At 40.8% G+C, this 17,088-nt stretch overlaps 3 protein-coding genes across 3 annotated transcripts; all 3 read left to right on the forward strand.

Annotated features, from left to right (window-relative positions):
- The first annotated feature begins 982 nt into the window (after nucleotides 1–982).
- LOC115773083 (alcohol dehydrogenase 1) lies at nucleotides 983–5,368 on the forward strand. The gene is made up of 9 exons (XM_030719593.1): nucleotides 983–1,136; nucleotides 1,980–2,081; nucleotides 3,208–3,349; nucleotides 3,441–3,528; nucleotides 3,644–3,863; nucleotides 3,964–4,224; nucleotides 4,337–4,469; nucleotides 4,908–5,046; nucleotides 5,141–5,368. The coding sequence occupies exons 1-9, from the start codon at nucleotides 1,119–1,121 to the stop codon at nucleotides 5,172–5,174; spliced, it is 1,137 nt and encodes a 378-aa protein (XP_030575453.1). The 5' UTR covers nucleotides 983–1,118; the 3' UTR covers nucleotides 5,175–5,368.
- A 1,934-nt stretch (nucleotides 5,369–7,302) lies between these two features.
- Nucleotides 7,303–10,004, forward strand: LOC115773084 (alcohol dehydrogenase 1-like). Its single transcript, XM_030719594.1, has 10 exons — nucleotides 7,303–7,320; nucleotides 7,448–7,549; nucleotides 7,641–7,782; nucleotides 8,216–8,303; nucleotides 8,486–8,705; nucleotides 8,814–9,074; nucleotides 9,210–9,342; nucleotides 9,450–9,588; nucleotides 9,693–9,727; nucleotides 9,810–10,004. The coding sequence occupies exons 1-9, from the start codon at nucleotides 7,303–7,305 to the stop codon at nucleotides 9,724–9,726; spliced, it is 1,137 nt and encodes a 378-aa protein (XP_030575454.1). The 3' UTR covers nucleotide 9,727; nucleotides 9,810–10,004.
- A 3,771-nt stretch (nucleotides 10,005–13,775) lies between these two features.
- On the forward strand, nucleotides 13,776–17,086 carry LOC115773086 (alcohol dehydrogenase 1-like). The gene is made up of 9 exons (XM_030719595.1): nucleotides 13,776–13,834; nucleotides 14,234–14,335; nucleotides 14,526–14,664; nucleotides 15,045–15,132; nucleotides 15,677–15,890; nucleotides 16,029–16,289; nucleotides 16,478–16,610; nucleotides 16,714–16,852; nucleotides 16,961–17,086. The coding sequence occupies exons 1-9, from the start codon at nucleotides 13,817–13,819 to the stop codon at nucleotides 16,992–16,994; spliced, it is 1,128 nt and encodes a 375-aa protein (XP_030575455.1). The 5' UTR covers nucleotides 13,776–13,816; the 3' UTR covers nucleotides 16,995–17,086.
- The last annotated feature ends 2 nt before the right edge of the window (nucleotides 17,087–17,088 follow it).

Raw genomic sequence — 17,088 nt, forward strand, 5'->3', positions numbered from 1 at the left:
AGAGATGAGCCAACATGGTATGTCCTCTTACTGCTGCTAACCTTTAGTCGTATTAACTTCAGAGTTAATAAGCTTTCTTTCAAGGTTTTTGGAAGGATAGTTAATATTTGTAAAGTTTATGATGGGAGTACTCTCAAAGACCTGCATTTTGACCTTTATCTAAGACTAAAGAGTGGAATAATAAATCACTGTCACTAAAATCCAGTTCACACTGTACGCACATCCAAAACTTTGCATGCCTAATGTGCCATCTTACCGCTGCTAACCTATGATTGTGCAGCTGTCTAAGAATTCATATCAAATTTGAGTTATAATTTCCATACAGTAAACATGAGGCCTGTGGGCTGAACTTCTGGGTCACCCAGTTGCCTTAAACAACCCCCCCTCAAGTTTTTATGGCAGTGACAAGTATTAAGAAGTAAATAGAGAAATATTTAATTTAATAGATAAATGATGAAATAAACACATGGCAATGGAAAAAGACCTTTTATTTGGGCTACTTTTGCATTTCTACATGTATATTTGTATTTTTGTGTCTATATGTTGACAAAGAGGAAGGTTTTAATGTCATTCAGCACAGATGGTTTGACCTCCCACGTAAAATAATGCAGATGCAGAAATACAGAATCTGAAATGTGGAAATGACCTGGATTAAAGGTGGCTGAAGGAAATCTAAATAGTAAATCACTAACTAATATTTTTTTCTGCACTTTTTTATACACTCCCCCCACCCACCCAACCCCTCCATCCACTATAGGTTTAGAACTTAAAGAAGGTCTGTAAGCTGAGGTAGTTTAATGACTGTATTATCAGGAACATATTTCAGTATAAAAATAGTATTTTTCCACGATTTACTATCATCCATATTGGCTCTGGGTTTGTGCAAACACAGCAGCCTCCGTATCTGTTCCCCATATGAGTTTAAGGACTGGGAAAAAAAAACAAACTGTTCTTCAGTTTTTAATCTTTGGAAAGTCCCTGCCCATCTGGTGGTTGCATAAGCCATTTTCCAGCTGTAGTATTTCAGCAGCAAGTCCAGAGTTTCTCCTTCTCCAGTCCTGCAGCTCGTGTCCTTCTCAACATCTCTCTCACTTTGTGACTCAGTCTTTGCTGCAGATATGTCCACCGCTGGTAAGGTAGGTACATAATTTAACACATGAGGGCTCCTGTGTAGCTTTAATATTTCAATTCATTTTTTTGTTGTTTGTTTGTTTTGTTTTTTTGGTCAGAAAACTTTGTAACAAGCCTCACATTCATATATTTTATTTCAAGATTTTGAAGTTTTGAATGTATTTTGCTGTATGTTTCTCTAAATGCAGTTGGATGCCATGTTAATAACTGTTTCAGTGATGTTGTTAATGTATATATCTTTACGCATGTTTACTGCACTCTACACAGCTTGGAGTTGTTACTTTGACAGCTATAAAACTGTAATAAAAGGTCTGTGAAATATTGCATGTCCTGTTTTGGCTTGGAATGCAGTTTGAAGCCATCCAGATGGTTTTGTGCAGCTATAAATTTTGGCAAGGATGAAGCTGCAAAAGGCCAAAAAAATTATAGTGGATGCCCAAGAATTCACTGCAGGAACTAAACACAATTAACAAAAAAAAACCCTTTGTTTATGAAGTGTAACAACATGTGATTTACTGAATGGTTTATTTTGTGGTATTCAGTTTCCAAAGCCTAAATTTACTACATTTAATAAGCAACACATGGACTTTAGACCGTTGCTTGTCGCATCATGTTGCCCTTTCTGCAGGAGAAATCTTATCTGAAATACTAAAATAAAACACTGTTTAGCAGTGGCTCCTCTATGTGAGGTCTTGCTTGTAGCAGCTGAAAATTAACATTTGTGCCAGATTGACATTAATGCATTTGATACTCTACTTAAGTGGGTGCTTGTGACACAGCTCTCTGAAACCCATCCCTGTGTAGTTCAGCAGCACCCAAAAATGTGACATTGCGTGCTGCTGCCTTAGGTCATCAAGTGTAAGGCAGCGGTGGCCTGGGAGCCCAACAAGCCTATGGTGATCGAGGAGATTGAGGTAGCCCCACCCCAGGTCAATGAGGTCCGGATCAAGGTGAGAAACGTCCACAATCAAGACACACATTCACATCCAGCGCAATTATGTTGGTGAATGAAAGCAATCTGCAGAAGTGAGACACTAACTAAACACACTGATACTGTTTGTCATGGTGAGGATGACACACAAAAATTAGGTAATGTAGCAAAGGTAAAAAAAAAAAAAATCAGCAAAGCACAAAGTCCAAAAGATAAAACTTGACTAAATAAAGAGCAGAGTCTTCATTTTAATCCAGGGGACTGTGGAATATGGATGCATGACATTAAAGAACAGGAGGGGGAAACATGTTTTAATCAGCGCGGTCCGCTCAGTCATCGCCAACATTTACCCAACTTTAATCATTAGATGATGCTGAATTCCTACTTAATATCAAATTTGTAATTTAAATCTAATTCTTCAGCTGTGACCTCAACGAGGTCAAAGTGCAGATAAAAAAATATGGATCAAACAAATAAAACTGTGTTTACTTATGGACATGTGACATCAGCAAAGGAATGTTGAAGTTCAAATTTCCAATTTTCAGTACCTTTCAAAATGTTGCTCAGCATCCTTTAATGGCATGTCAGCATATTTCAACATGAACTGCAGTCAGAGTGAAACCAGACTTTCTGCAGCCTGCTTTAAAAACTGACTTTTAGTTCCCTTTTAGAGTCTTTGAATAATTTCAGCTTCATCTTCACACCAGTATTCACATTTTTTCCATCAGTCATGATGGTATTGCAGTACAGTATCCATACAGTATGATAAAGAATGACTGGATACTTTTTAACACAAAGACTAAACATGTGTCACATTCCCAGGTTTGGCAGGGTGTAGCTCCGGCATTTAATCCCTAAAAGTCCGTGAATGATCAGGACAGAGATGTTAGCCACTACACTTAGATAAAGAACTTGCAGCATCCAGGGGGAAACCGTACCCCCCAGAAATGCTTCCTCAACTTTAAAGTACTGGGTGCATTTCTTTGGACATTCTGGTCCGTCTTATATTAGACGAGCAAAAGACAGTTTTAACAGTTCTGCTCTTGTGTTGCTGTTTCTTTCAAATTCTTGGCAAACTGCACTAATAAACCCACCACAACTCTTTCAAGTGTCCAAAAGAAACAAGCGTCTGTGCTCTCGTGCAGATTGTTGCGACTGGAGTGTGCCACACCGACCTGTACCACCTGTTTGAGGGTATGCACAAAGATGGATTCCCAGCAGTGCTTGGACACGAGGGAGCCGGCATAGTAGAGAGTGTTGGTGCGGGCGTCACAGAATTTCAGCCAGGTCAGTTAAAGCTTTCGTCTGTCTGACTGGTCATCTTCACTAAGTTATCTGTGTAAGATGTGGAAATCTCAGCCATACCTTTGAATCTCAGGAGACAAGGTCATCCCTCTCTTCATCTCCCAGTGTCGGGAATGTCGCTTCTGTAAGAGTCCTAAGACCAACCAGTGTGAAAAAGGCTGGTATGTTAATATTTTTCTTCCTTTCTCTGAATTTAATGCATTAATATTTATAGGAATTCACTGCTAGGAAGTACTTAAAAATACTTTGAGCCAATGTTATATATTTTCTGTTCAGGGCTGCTGATAGTTATGATGTGATGGCGTTAGCAGAATCCAGGTTTACCTGTAAGGGGAAGAAGGTGCTGCAGTTTATGGGAACCAGCACCTTCTCTGAGTACACTGTGATGAACCAGATGGCTGTGGCTAAGATCGACCCTGCTGCTCCTCTGGATAAAGTCTGTCTTCTTGGCTGTGGGGTCTGCACCGGGTATGGAGCAGCTGTTAATACTGCCAAGGTGTGCAGGTTTGACAGTTGGTGCAGACTGATGTTTATTACTGTATGAAGTGTTAAGAAGTCCAGAGTGTCCAAACTGACCAAAGTCTCTTTTCCTGTAGGTTGAGCCGGGCTCCACCTGTGCCGTGTTTGGTCTGGGAGCTGTGGGATTGGCTGCAGTCATGGGCTGCAAGGCTGCAGGAGCCAAAAGGATTATCGCAGTTGACATCAACCCAGACAAGTTTGAGAAGGCCAAGGTGTTTGGAGCCACTGAGTTTGTGAACCCCAAGGATCACAATAAGCCCATCAGTGAGGTATTGGCTGAGATGACAAATGGAGGAGTGGACTTCGCCCTGGAATGTGTCGGGAACGTGACGGTCATGGTGAGGCAGACTGAAACATTTGAATAAAGACTGCATGGGTTTGTAAAAGTAGTCAAGAACCGAATCCCTGTGTTTACAAGTCCACTGACCTTTTTCTGGCTTTATCATCTAGCGCAGTGCCTTGGAGTCTTGCATCAAAGGCTGGGGTGTCAGCGTGCTCGTTGGCTGGACAGACTTGCATGACTTTGCTGCCCGACCCATTCAGCTCATAGCTGGACGTACATGGAAGGGCTCTTTGTTTGGAGGTGAGGCGTGTATGATCATCCCCCACAAAATATAACTAAGTGCCTTTGCAGCCACAGGTTTCAGTTTGTTTGGGATTTTGTTCTCAATCCATGTGCTGCTAATTTGTTTTAGCTTGAGATCAACAAATTCAGTATAGGACTTGGAAAGGCTCCAGGCTGTATTTGGCACATTAAAGCACTTCCATATTTGTCGTGAACTGTTTAGCAGTTTAGAGTCAGCCACCTGAAAGCAACCAAGCTTGCAAAAAATGAGAAGAGAACTGGAGAAGGACAATTTAACTTGAGCCCAGCAGTGGAGTGAACAGCTCTGCTGGGAATATGTAGAGAGACAGTCCAAATCACCAAGGCCAGCACCACCTGTGCTGTGACAGTGACCAAAAGGCTTTATCTGCAGTAAGACCAGCTGATTTGATTTTACGTTTGTTCTCTGGGGCTCAGGATTTAAAAGTAAGGATGGCGTCCCTGAGATGGTGAAAGCCTACCTGAACAAGAAGGTGAAGCTGGATGAGTTCATCACTCATAACATGACTTTGGACCAGGTCAATGACGCCATTGAGCTGATGAAGCGCGGCAAATGGTACATCCTTTCTCCACTGGCACTAACTAGATGCACAAATGAAGACCTAATAGATGCAAGTGTTGTAATTTGTGCTTTATGTTTTGTTTCACAGCATCCGGACAGTTCTGAGTGTTTCTCCACAATAAGACCTCTGCGTTCCTCAGCGACCTGCAGCCATGCTCGAAAAAGACCTTTCAAATTATGCACAACGCTTTGTGGCGCACAGAAAACACCATTCAGAAGATTATGTGCACATTGTGGTTATAAGAATTATCATCAGTGTTCATGTGAGCAAAAGCCAAGGAGTGTTTGTGCAGCAAAATAAATGATCTTAACAGATGTTTGGTTTCCTCGCTTCTGTTCAGGTTTGGTTGTGTCCTGTTATTTTGTAAGTCTGCACCGAGGCTGTGCCTCAGTTCAGTATTACTTTGTGTTTAGTGCGGGAAACGTTTTCCAGTCAGTTCAGATTTACAGACCTGTCTAATTATATTTGTTATGTCTGCTTAGCTTGGCAGAAAGTGTAAAAATTACTCTACTTGTGATTTTTCACCATAACTATGAACCACTACTTCGGGCAATATTTCAGATAAAATAGATTAAAGATAAACGTATATAGTATTCTCACTTCAAATAATGATAGTTATTTTACATGAATACACTAATGTGCATTTGCTTGGCTGAACTTAATTTGCAAAAGTGCCCAACAGGCAGGTGCTGGAGGAAACCTAAAGGAAGCACAGAGAGAAGAGTCCCGCTCAGGTTTGAACCCAGGGTCACGTTACTGAGAGCCAGTTGTGTTAAGCACTGAGCCGCCATCCTGCTGTGCACTTAGAAACGCTGACCTGGGTAATGTTTGTGGGGCTGCTGTAAACACACCTGGATTACAGTTACAAATTCTTATAATTTTTTCTTTATTTTATAGTAAGCATAACTGAGAATAAACTCTCATTTATTATTATCATTATTATTATTATCATTATTATGTGGGGGGACTTTGAGCCATTTTAATGTTCCAGGTCAACTCATTTAGGCATGCCTAATTAGCTACTTTCCTTATAAGGAAAACGCAGCTGTTAAGTGAATATTGATCAGCCCTTAATTAGGCCCCTGCCGCTTGTAGCATCAGCTGGTTCCCACCTGTAGCAGAGCCTCTATTCCTCCAGGTACGTGCACGGTAATCTCCTCCTTGTAATTACCTTTGTGCGCTTGTTCCGCACTTCTGCCCCGAAAAAGCAAAACTATGCCTGCGTGAAGTCATTTAGCTGTTCTCTCCTTCATCGCTGTTTCTGAAATGCTTCCAGCACTGCTGGAGTTCCTCTGAGCAATGGAGAATCTGCTGCGTGCGCGACACTGTTTGAACATGGTAACCCAAGCTAGGCCCATAAGCTCTGAGTGTAACTCCTGGGTTTGCGGTCCCAGAAAGGCTGCTGAGAGTGAGTTCAGTCCGCTCTGAGTGTGTTCACCCTGAGTGAACGAAGTGCCGCGCAGTGTGGACTCGCTGTGAACGCAGTTATCATTTACCCAACATTAATTTTCATTACCAAGTGAAGCTTGAATCATACCAAATTTTACACGAGTTTAGTAACGATCTACAAGTTGTAACATGACCAATTACTGAGCAGTGAATTATTTTAATTTAGCGTTTAGTTATAATCAGTTAACACTTAAATTTAGATGTGAGGAAATTGTAAACGTGGGTAAACAGTAACTTGGGGGAAGCTTCACATTTTTAAAGTTTGAAGCTAAATGGGGCAAAAATGTTGACTTCAGCCTTTGTTTTACAGCTGACACCCAAAAATCATACAGTTTAATTTTAATCAGTTTTTTTTACTTTAATAACGTGGTAAATGTTTTAGTGCAGGGGGACAACCTGACAGCTGCAGCACTGTCCAGAGTTAGAAAGTTTTATCCTGAGCTGGCTGTGAATCTGTTCTCACACTGACTTAAAGTCCATCTGTCCATTTTCTTCTGCTTATTGATAAGCAGGAGTGTTTGTGTTAAGTGTAACAAAGTAATATTAAACTGCATGTTTTGTAGATTAAAGCACTCTGATATGCTTTGATGTCAACTCTGTGAATAAGGAAATGAACTGTGGACCAAACCTGTTCAGACTGTTACGTCAGTAATTGGCTCCAAGTTTAATTCTCCTGTTTTCACTAAAACTCTCTGAATTTAAAAAACAGACAATTTGCTGTGCAATAACTATCCTGCTCCTTTAAGTGTAACTGCCTTCTCTGCATTCTTCTACCTTTTTTTTTTTTTTTTGTTGCAGAAATGACCACAGCTGGTAATGTAAGTACATTTAATTGATCGAAGTTTTAAAGTAAAATATGGAAATGTGATGTAATCATGCACGTTACAAATTTTTGCATTAGCACATGAATATTGTGACATCCCTCGGTGTCCACTGCCCCTTTAGGTCATCAAGTGCAGGGCAGTAGTAGCCTGGGGGCCCCAGCAGCCTGTGGTGATTGAGGAGATAGAGGTGGCCCCACCTGAGGCCAGTGAGGTCCGCATCAAGGTGAGTCGCACCTCATTTAGTTGCACTTTCCTGGAAGATGCACTGGGAACACTGACTTTATTGGATTCAATGATTATTGCCTTGGTTACAGATTGTGGCGACATCGCTGTGCCACTCAGACCTGTACTGCATTTCGAAGGTTGTGGACAAGGAATTCTTCCCAATCGTCCTCGGCCATGAGGCAGCTGGCCTTGTGGAGAGTGTCGGGCCTGAAGTCACAGAATTTCAGCCGGGTCAGTTTGAAATGTTTTGCAAATGAAATGAACCTCTTCATTCTGTGAACGGCGAGTCCAGAAGATTGACACTGGTTATGTTTGATCGCATGATGCTCAGACTTGATGATATGAAAAGCCTCGACTGCCTTTTGTCCAGCAGGTGTTTTGGTCACTCTAAATCATGTTCAATGTTGATTTACTCAATTCTTTGCGTATGCAAGCAAATGTTGTCCATCACAAGGTGTTGAATCAACTTCACCCTTCAGCATATAATCGGTCAGCTAAGGATGACAAAAGCATCCAAAGCCCTGCTGCTCAACTGTCTAAAACACCAAAGCAAATGAGAAGCAGAATGTGGAAATTTCAGTTTTACACAAATGAGGCTTAAGCCAACCTGCATTTTTAATTGTACTTTTTTTTGTAAATGCACTGGTGTAAAATTGTCTTTCAGGAGACAAGGTGATTCCTCTCTACATTCCTCAGTGCGGAGAATGTCGCTTCTGTAAGAGTCCAAAAACAAACCAGTGTGATGTCATTTGGTGAGCAGAATCTCCCTCTGCTGCATCCTTTCAGAATTTGCCTTTGTAGTGTTTGGTTTTGGGATGTGCTTATGTGTACTTTAAGGTCACTTTTAAATATTCAGTGGATCCTTTAATCTGATAGGGAAGGCAAACTTTTTTTTTTTTTTTTTTTTTTTTTTCCTCCCCCCCTTCTTGTTCAGGACCAGAATGGCTTCCAAAGATGTGGCACTTGCAAACTCCAGGTTTACCTGTAAAGGGAAGAAGCTGCGGCAGTTCATGGGAACCAGCACCTTCTCTGAGTACACTGTGGCGCATCAGATGGCTGTGGCTAAGATCGATCCTGCTGCTCCTCTGGATAAAGTCTGTCTTCTTGGCTGTGGGGTCTGCACTGGGTACGGAGCAGCTATTAATACTGCCAAGGTGTGTGTGTGTGGGGGGTGGGCTGCTGGAATAGCCACTAGACTGGCACAGTTTGTGGCAAAGATCTGTAAACTTCTGTTCAATATTAACCGAAATCCCTTCCTGTAGGTTGAGCCGGGCTCCACATGTGCTGTGTTTGGTCTGGGAGCCGTGGGTTTGGCTGCAGTCATGGGCTGCAAGGCTGCAGGAGCCAAAAGGATCATTGTTGTTGACATCAACCCAGACAAGTTTGAGAAGGCAAAGATGTTTGGAGCCACTGAGTTTGTGAACCCCAAGGATCACACAAAGCCCATAACCCAAGTGCTGATTGAGATGACTGGCGGGGGTGTTGACTACTCCCTGGAATGTGTTGGCGATGTGGAATGCATGGTAGAGATTTAATCTAATCTGGTTTGACATGGTGAATTGAATGCAACCATTTCTGTAATGATAAAAATCAAGTGTTAGTGTTCAGTGAGTATCTTTCTGATACAGATCTGCTGACTGTGCTGTTTCTCCCTCCAGCGCAGTGCTTTGGAGTCCTGTGTGAAAGGTTGGGGCGTCAGTGTGATTGTGGGATTGACGGACATGCATGATGTAGCAACCAGACCTCTTCAGCTCACCTCAGGCCGCACATGGACCGGCTGCCTGTTTGGAGGTGAGAAAAATGACTGTAATTGATGGTTAAAGTGGGCTGCAACAGCTTTCCTTCATTTAATGAGTTATTAAGTCTGAAATTGAGTAATTAAACCCCTGAAACTTCAGGGTTTAAAAGTAAGGATGCCGTCCCTGAGATGGTGAAAGCCTACCTGGAAAAGAAGGTGAAGCTGGATGAGTTCATCACCCACAACATGACTTTTGACCAAATCACTGAGGCCTTTGAACTGCTGAGGCAGGGCAAATGGTACGTACCCTCCACCACACACACACACACGCTGTTCATAACTTACTAACTAGATGCAAAAAATGAAGACCTAGTAGATGCAAGTCTTTGTGCTTATTTTACAGCATCCGGGCGGTTCTGAGCGTCTGTCCAGAATAAGGTGAACCAAAGCAAACTGTGGATTTTCTTAGTTTCTCCACTTTGACTCAATGGCAACAAAAATGAATGATCTCTTTTCTTAGTATCTAGATGGTCACAAGTGTTTCTCCAACAACTCCCCTGAAAACAATTCAGCAATTTAGTACACCGGATTTCTGCTCAACACTCATGCTAACAAAATAAAAGGAGTCTGCAGACTTCCAGTGAGATGTCATTGTGATGGTTTAAATCTGCACTGCTATAAGAACTAAAGTTTAAAGAGCAAAATAAATGGTCTGAAGTGTCAGAATTTTGTTGGTTTTTTGTTTTGTTTTTTGTGTGGGGGCTGCATGTCATGTCTTCTGCTACATTCATGAATTCTCCACTGAACTGTTTAGCCTGTTCTATAATTCCTAAATTTACAGACCAGCCTAATATCAGTATTTGCTTAACATGGCAGGCAGTGCGGTCACTATCCTGCTAGGATGGACTTCCAGTTTTGTCCCAGTCCTTCTGTCAGGTGTTTAAATATAAGCGCTTGCTGCTGTGAAGGCCACTAAAAATTCTAAACATGACCACATATGAAACTTATCCCCAGAGTCTGACTGGCTTCAAATGCAGGAGTTTCATTCTTCAGTTATACCAGTGACTACATTCTGACAGGCTGTGTTTCTGCTGATCTGGATGCTCAGCTATTACAGCAGCTGTGTAGCTGTACATAAGGATTAGTAATTCTGTAGTCTGGCTTTAGCTTCTTGGCTGGACTCTCCATTAAAACTAAAGTGCCTGTTTCATTAATTATCCTTGAGCCCACGCTGCAGACTGAGGTTAAAAACAGGCACTCAGAGCAACAGCTAACAAAAAATCAGTGAGCTGGTTAAAACTGTGTATTCTAGCAAATTCTTTTCATTTGCAGGAAAAAGTTTCCAAAACTGCTTTTTTTTTTTTTTTTTTTTTTTTTTTTTTTTAACAAGCACTTAGTTATGAATGGTATAGTAAATAAATACAGTGGCCCTTGATCCTTTGGCACCTCTGTGCCTTTTCAGATCCCCAGGATGGATCTTATCCAGCTGAAGTCAGGTGGTGCAGTTGTGCAAATGGCCCTGAACAAACAAGAAGTAACAAAGAAAAAGCTTTTGTTGGGAAGCCCAGTTAAAATATATTACAGTGCAGTATTTTTGTTTTGCTGTACAAATTGTCAACAGTTGCTACATTCACTTTTTTTTTACTTTAACAAATGCTATGTTTTTGTGCTGATGTCAGGAGTTTTGGAACTCTGCAGTTATCAAGTCAGCAGAGCACTGCTGACTTCTACTGTATGCGCTGTGCACCTCAGTACCCCACTCTAACTTTACATGGTCTGCCTCTTAAAGTTCACTTCGTCTTGGCTGAGTTGTTGTGGTTCCTAAACGCTAACACTTTGCAATAATTCATTTAGTTAATCAGGAATATCTAGGAGGGAAGAAATTTTACAAATTGATTTGCTTGTATTCAGTGCTCTCTTCAGAACGATCTTTTTTACAAATATTTGTGACAGCAGACATAACTAGATGCTCAATTTTACACACATGTGCCAACTGCACTTAAAACACCTGAATTTGGATTAAGAGGTGTGGCTCAATACATGTGTAGATTTGTTTTGTTTGTAATACTGCACACACCCTTCATAATAAAACTACATATTTCTTTCAAATTTGTAGGTTCTTTTGTTGTAAGTGTATGGAATTCACAGGAATGCATCTGTCTGGAAAAACCCAGATTTAAGTTCAGATCATTTTATTACAAGTGCAACTTACTACAGAGTATGCATTATTGATGAAGTAAAATTATGAAGTTTGTCAGAACTTTGCTCATACAGCTGCATATAACAAGTTGAACAACTGAAGATAGAACCATGAATCAGTGAAACACTAGTGCTGTGTGTGTTTTGGTCAGCAGATCCTTGATATCATCTACCTTTGTACACATAAAAGCTGGTTTAATCACTTACCATATTAGATATGTCAGAGTTTGTCCTGTACCCTTTGACCCTCTGTGTTTCTGACCAGAGAATGTTTAAACGAGATCCCCCTCGTGCTTTTGTGCCACTCTCAGCTGGGCCAAGGTTTGTCCTCACCTGAAACTGTCACTGGATGGATTGTGCTGGCATTTGTAACTTAGTGCTAACCACTTTTCCATGAACACAATAAAAATAGGTTCTGTGATGGGCTATAGCAAGCAGGGGAAAGGGTGAACTCAGTGGAACCTAAGGTTGATCTGAATTAAAATGCAAATACCTCTGGTCCTGAATATTGGTAAAACAAATTTTAATTATCCTTCTGGTCAATTTTCTGCTTGTCCTATTCTCAGAAGGATAGAATTATGGGACCAGTCCCATCTAACCACTGGCCAATAACTTGCCTCAGCTCCTATCAAGCATCATAGCAGCTAAGATGAAAAGGTGCATGGCTCAATACATGAGAGGGGACCAGAAACGAATGGGCAGAAATATCAGAGCAGCAAAACACCAGCTAATGTAAAATGGAGCAGTCACTCAAGTCCATAAGACCAGACTGGCCTACCTGTGCACCACCTGAATTGATTGCAAGCAAGCCTGTGACTCAGTGCCTCACACATGGATCCTGGCATGCCTAGAACTACAGTATACAGGGCCTTAAGAGCCTTCATCAGGAATTTCAATGGGAATATGGAGAACAACACTAGAGAAAAACTTCAAGCCAATTGCACAAGTCACCATCAAGTGTGGGATTTACCAAGGAGATGCTCTGTCCCCACCGCTGTTCTGCATAGACTCTTTATCTTTGAGTTAATTTCTATAGTTACTTCCTCCAAACGTTCAATGTGTCTATTAGACCCTATTCCTACAAGGCTGATCAAATAAATCCTACCATTAATTAATGCTTCAATCTTAAATATGATTAATTTTTATTAATTGGCTACCTACCACAGGTTTTTGAGGTAACAGTAATTAAACCATTATTTTAAAAGAATCCCATTTGTTCATGTAAATGGAGAGTTTTCTTCACACACTAAGGTTAATTATGGAGTTCCACAGGGTTCTGTGCTGGGACCATTTCTATTTACACTAAACATGCTTCCCTTTGGCAGTATTATGAGAAAGCATCGCATACATTTTCATTGATTTGCAGATGATAACCATCATTATCTATCCATGATAATGGTTATCATCTGCAAATCAATAACAGACCCTACAATAATACAGACCCTGTATTATTGTAGGGTCTGTATTATTGTAGGGTCTTTACCCACAATACAAAGCGCCTTGAGGCGACAGTTTGTTGTGATTTGGCGCTATATAAATAAAATTGAATTGAATTGAATGAAGCCGGATGACACACATCAATTAGTTAAAGTGCAGGAATGTCTTAAAGACATAAAGACCTGGATGACCTCTAACTTCCTGCATCTAAATTCAGATAAAACTATTATTGTATTCGGCCCTACAAACCTTGGAAACGTATCTAACCAGATACTTACTCTGGATGGCATTACCTTGTCCTCATTGCTGATCAGGATATGTCCTTCAATGCACATATTAAACAAATATGTAGGACTGCTTTGTTGCATTTGCACAATATTTATAAAATGAGAAACATCTTGTCTCAGAGTGATGCTAAAGAACTACTACAGGCATTTATGACCTCTTGGCTGGACTGCACAGACACCCTCTCTATTTTTAAGATTAGGCTTAAAACTTTCCTTTATGATAAAGCTTATAGTTAGGGTTGGATCAGGTGACCCTGAACCCTCCCTTGGTTATGCTCCAATAGGTCTAGGCTGATGGAGAGTATTTATCTTTCACCCACCTCTTTTCACTCTCTTTATGCACCTGTGATCAGTTAAGTGATTTCTAACTGTAGTAAAAATATTTTTTTCTTTCTTTTGTCCTTGTTCATGAAAGTTTCATATGGACTATGGACTTCCAGGTTTTAAACTCACTAGACTGTTGTGAAATACTCAGATAATCCTGCTGTCCAGTTAAATTTCCGAGTCCCCACCTACCTAAAGGCGTGTACCTGCCATCTCTGGCAGCAGTATTTAAAGTCCATTTCCTCTTCTTCCACTCTCTCCTTTCATTTTGATTGCAGAAATGGCCACAGCTGGAAAGGTGAGTGCATCATTTAATATGGGATCATTCATATGTGTAACGTCTTTTTGCAGTATGATAAGAAACTGTATTTAGTCTGACTTTTGGTCTCATCTGCTTTAGGGAAGCATTGATTGTCTGATTTTGACTGCACACAAACAATCAAGCATTGTTGATGTTGACAGCCATGAGAGGCTAATAAACCAATAAGATAAAGGCTGAAGTCAATGTTTTTGTATAGAGGAAAACAGATATAAAATGTAAGACAAGTCCTTAACTTATTAAGCAGGTCTGCCACTTCTTTATTAATAAATTCCTTTATTGTGTATTTATAGAGGAGCTTCAAATCTCTCAACCTGTCCTGGTTAACTGGTCTGTAAACTGTGCTGTGAAATTTAATTTTCTGACACTGCCCTTTAGGTCATCAAGTGCAAGGCAGCAGTAGCCTGGGAGCCCGATAAACCTGTGGTGATTGAAGAAATTGAGGTAGCCCCACCCCAGGCCAATGAGGTCCGCATCAAGGTAAGAGGCATCCACGGTCAAGACTCTTGTATGCGTGTGACCTTATGTGCTTCACAGTTTTCTCCAAATAAACTTGAATAATCTCATTCAGTGCTTCTTGGAAGGTCCATTTATTAAAACATTGGATATCACTGAGAAAAGCAATGTTCAAGTTTTGGTAGTCCTACTGAAATGATCATCTTTGCTGCAGATTGTGGCAACATCACTGTGCCATTCAGACCTCACCTACCTTGTGGAGAGTAAGGAGGAATTCTTTCCAGTCGTCCTCGGCCATGAGGCAGCTGGCATTGTAGAGAGTGTCGGGCCTGGAGTCACAGAATTCCAGCCAGGTTGGTTTGATAATGTTTAACATACAAAAATGCACTTATTTGCATTTTGTGTAAGTGAAGGAGACTCATCAGTTTGTCTAAAGTTTTTTTTCCATTTGTTTGTTTTTGTTTTTTGTTTTTTTAATTGAAATTCTCAGCAATAATAATAAAATGGTAATGGGAGTCAGTTAAATTTTTTTTTAAATTTTCTAAGACAGCCAGACCTTAATTTGCTCTTACACATGGTCAGAGGCACTTCTAAATTTGTTTGTGGAGTACAAGCAAATTCATGTATGAAAATATCGATGAATCATTTGTGTGTGAAACTTTTGTACACATAGTTTATGCACTGATATGTGCGTATGCTCTGTTTGTAACTGAGGCCCAATGCTGTGTTTCAGGAGACACGGTGATTCCTCTTTGCCTCCCCCAGTGTCGAGAATGTCGCTTCTGTAAGAGTCCAAAGACCAACCAGTGTGAAGCGACATGGTGAGTCCTCATTTTCTGCCGTCCAGTCCATTTTTCTTCATTCATATGTTTTCCATATGCCTTTACACATATTAGAAAGCCCCCTTTAACGTATACAACAGATAAAATAAGTATTGAACATGTCACCAATTACGGCGACTAAGGCCGCAAGTAAGTAATTACATGCAATTACACATATTTTACCCTGTAAGTAAATTTGCAAAAAAGCTTTTGTAAATTAAATACATTTCAATTAGCGTGTTCAGTACTATTTCCCTGTGTAATTTCTCTTTATTACACACAACTTAATTTATGGACATCTGTGGTTTGATTTCTTTGGCTTCTTACAACATCTGGTGCAAGTTTCATGTCAAGAGCATCTTCACAAATATATTTACTAAGAAAGTTGGTTCAATACTTATTTTACCCAATGCATGACGTAGATTTATATGATAGTATTCCACATACTTTCATTCATGTTATATTTTTATTAAACCCTTTAACAGAACCAGAGGAGGACAAAAATTAATTTAGATTTTTTACATCAAACATTGATCTTGTTTAGGAAAAGAGCTGGTCAGAGAGATCTAAAAGAATCCAGGTTTACCTGTAAAGGGAAGAAGCTGCGGCAGTTTATGGGAACCAGCACCTTCTCTGAGTACACTGTGCTCCATCAGATGGCTGTGGCTAAGATCGATCCTGCTGCTCCTCTGGATAAAGTCTGTCTTCTTGGCTGTGGGGTCTGCACCGGGTACGGAGCAGCTGTTAATACTGCCAAGGTGTGAAGGTTTGACAGTTGGTGAAGGTGTATGGTGGAATGCTGGAAGTTCCATTGAATTGGACATTTTGTAATAAAGACCTGTGAATTTGTTTTTTATTTAAATGAACAGTGTTGACCAAAGTCTCCTTTCCTGTAGGTTGAGCCGGGCTCCACCTGTGCTGTGTTTGGTCTGGGAGCTGTGGGTTTGGCTGCAGTCATGGGCTGCAAAGCTGCTGGAGCCAAAAGGATTATCGCCGTTGACATCAACCCAGAGAAAGCCGAGAAGGCCAAGGTGTTTGGAGCCACTGACTTCGTGAACCCCAAGGATCACACAAAACCCATCAGTGAAGTGCTGGTTGAGATGACCAGTGGAGGAGTGGACTACTCTCTGGAATGTATTGGGAATGTGGAATGCATGGTATGGACATTTAATCTGGTTTGTCAACATGATGGAGCGGTATCAACTGATGAAAGTCTATTTTAGTCAAAGCCAACCAAACTTCCTTGTTCTTTTCCAGCAGTAGTTATTGAGGAAGCCCTTTGCTAACGTATCTTTGCATCTCTCTGGATACAGATCTGCTGACTCTGTGCTGTTTCTTCATCTAGCGCAGTGCTTTGGAGTCCTGTGTGCCAGCCTGGGGTGTCAGTGTGGTTGTCGGATGGACAGACCTGCATGACGTATCCACCCGACCTATTCAGCTCATCGCAGGACGTACATGGACCGGCTGCCTGTTTGGAGGTTAGACAAATACGAGCAGCTTATGTTCTCCTTATTAAGCTAATGTGTTGCTTCTTTACAGCTACTGTATAAGAAGCTCTGTTTGTTTTTTGGGGGGGCTCAGGGTTTAAGAGTAAGGATGCCGTCCCCGAGATGGTTAAAGCTTATCTGGACAAGAAGGTGAAGCTGGATGAGTTCATCACTCACAACATGACTCTGGACCAACTCAACGATGCCATCGAACTGATGAAGCACAGCAAATGGTAGACTTGCTCTCATATAGTTTCTGCACAATTTGTGAATCAACAACAACACATATGAATTATTATTAGTTCAAAGTTTTGCTCAATTCTTTTCTCTTTTTTCCACAGTATCCGAGCAGTGATGAGAGTTTCTCCACAATAAGGCCACTGTACTGCTTTCAGTAACACTAAAATTATTGTAAACATTCATACAAACAGTGCAGATTTCTCAATAAAGGGAATCAACCAACGGTATT

The sequence above is a fragment of the Archocentrus centrarchus genome, chromosome 22 (genome assembly GCF_007364275.1).
Source record: "Archocentrus centrarchus isolate MPI-CPG fArcCen1 chromosome 22, fArcCen1, whole genome shotgun sequence".
NCBI lineage: Eukaryota > Metazoa > Chordata > Actinopteri > Cichliformes > Cichlidae > Archocentrus > Archocentrus centrarchus.

What these genes read in the sequence shown, in the direction of transcription:
- LOC115773083 (XM_030719593.1), top strand. An exon ending in CGTCACAGAATTTCAGCCAG is followed by an intron (nt 3,350 to 3,440) that starts GTCAGTTAAAGC and finishes TTTGAATCTCAG; the next exon opens with GAGACAAGGTCATCCCTCTC. An exon ending in CAGCTGTTAATACTGCCAAG is followed by an intron (nt 3,864 to 3,963) that starts GTGTGCAGGTTT and finishes CTTTTCCTGTAG; the next exon opens with GTTGAGCCGGGCTCCACCTG.
- LOC115773084 (XM_030719594.1), top strand. An exon ending in CCAGTGAGGTCCGCATCAAG is followed by an intron (nt 7,550 to 7,640) that starts GTGAGTCGCACC and finishes CCTTGGTTACAG; the next exon opens with ATTGTGGCGACATCGCTGTG. An exon ending in AGTCACAGAATTTCAGCCGG is followed by an intron (nt 7,783 to 8,215) that starts GTCAGTTTGAAA and finishes ATTGTCTTTCAG; the next exon opens with GAGACAAGGTGATTCCTCTC.
- LOC115773086 (XM_030719595.1), top strand. An exon ending in AACCAGTGTGAAGCGACATG is followed by an intron (nt 15,133 to 15,676) that starts GTGAGTCCTCAT and finishes GATCTTGTTTAG; the next exon opens with GAAAAGAGCTGGTCAGAGAG. An exon ending in GACCGGCTGCCTGTTTGGAG is followed by an intron (nt 16,611 to 16,713) that starts GTTAGACAAATA and finishes GGGGGGGCTCAG; the next exon opens with GGTTTAAGAGTAAGGATGCC.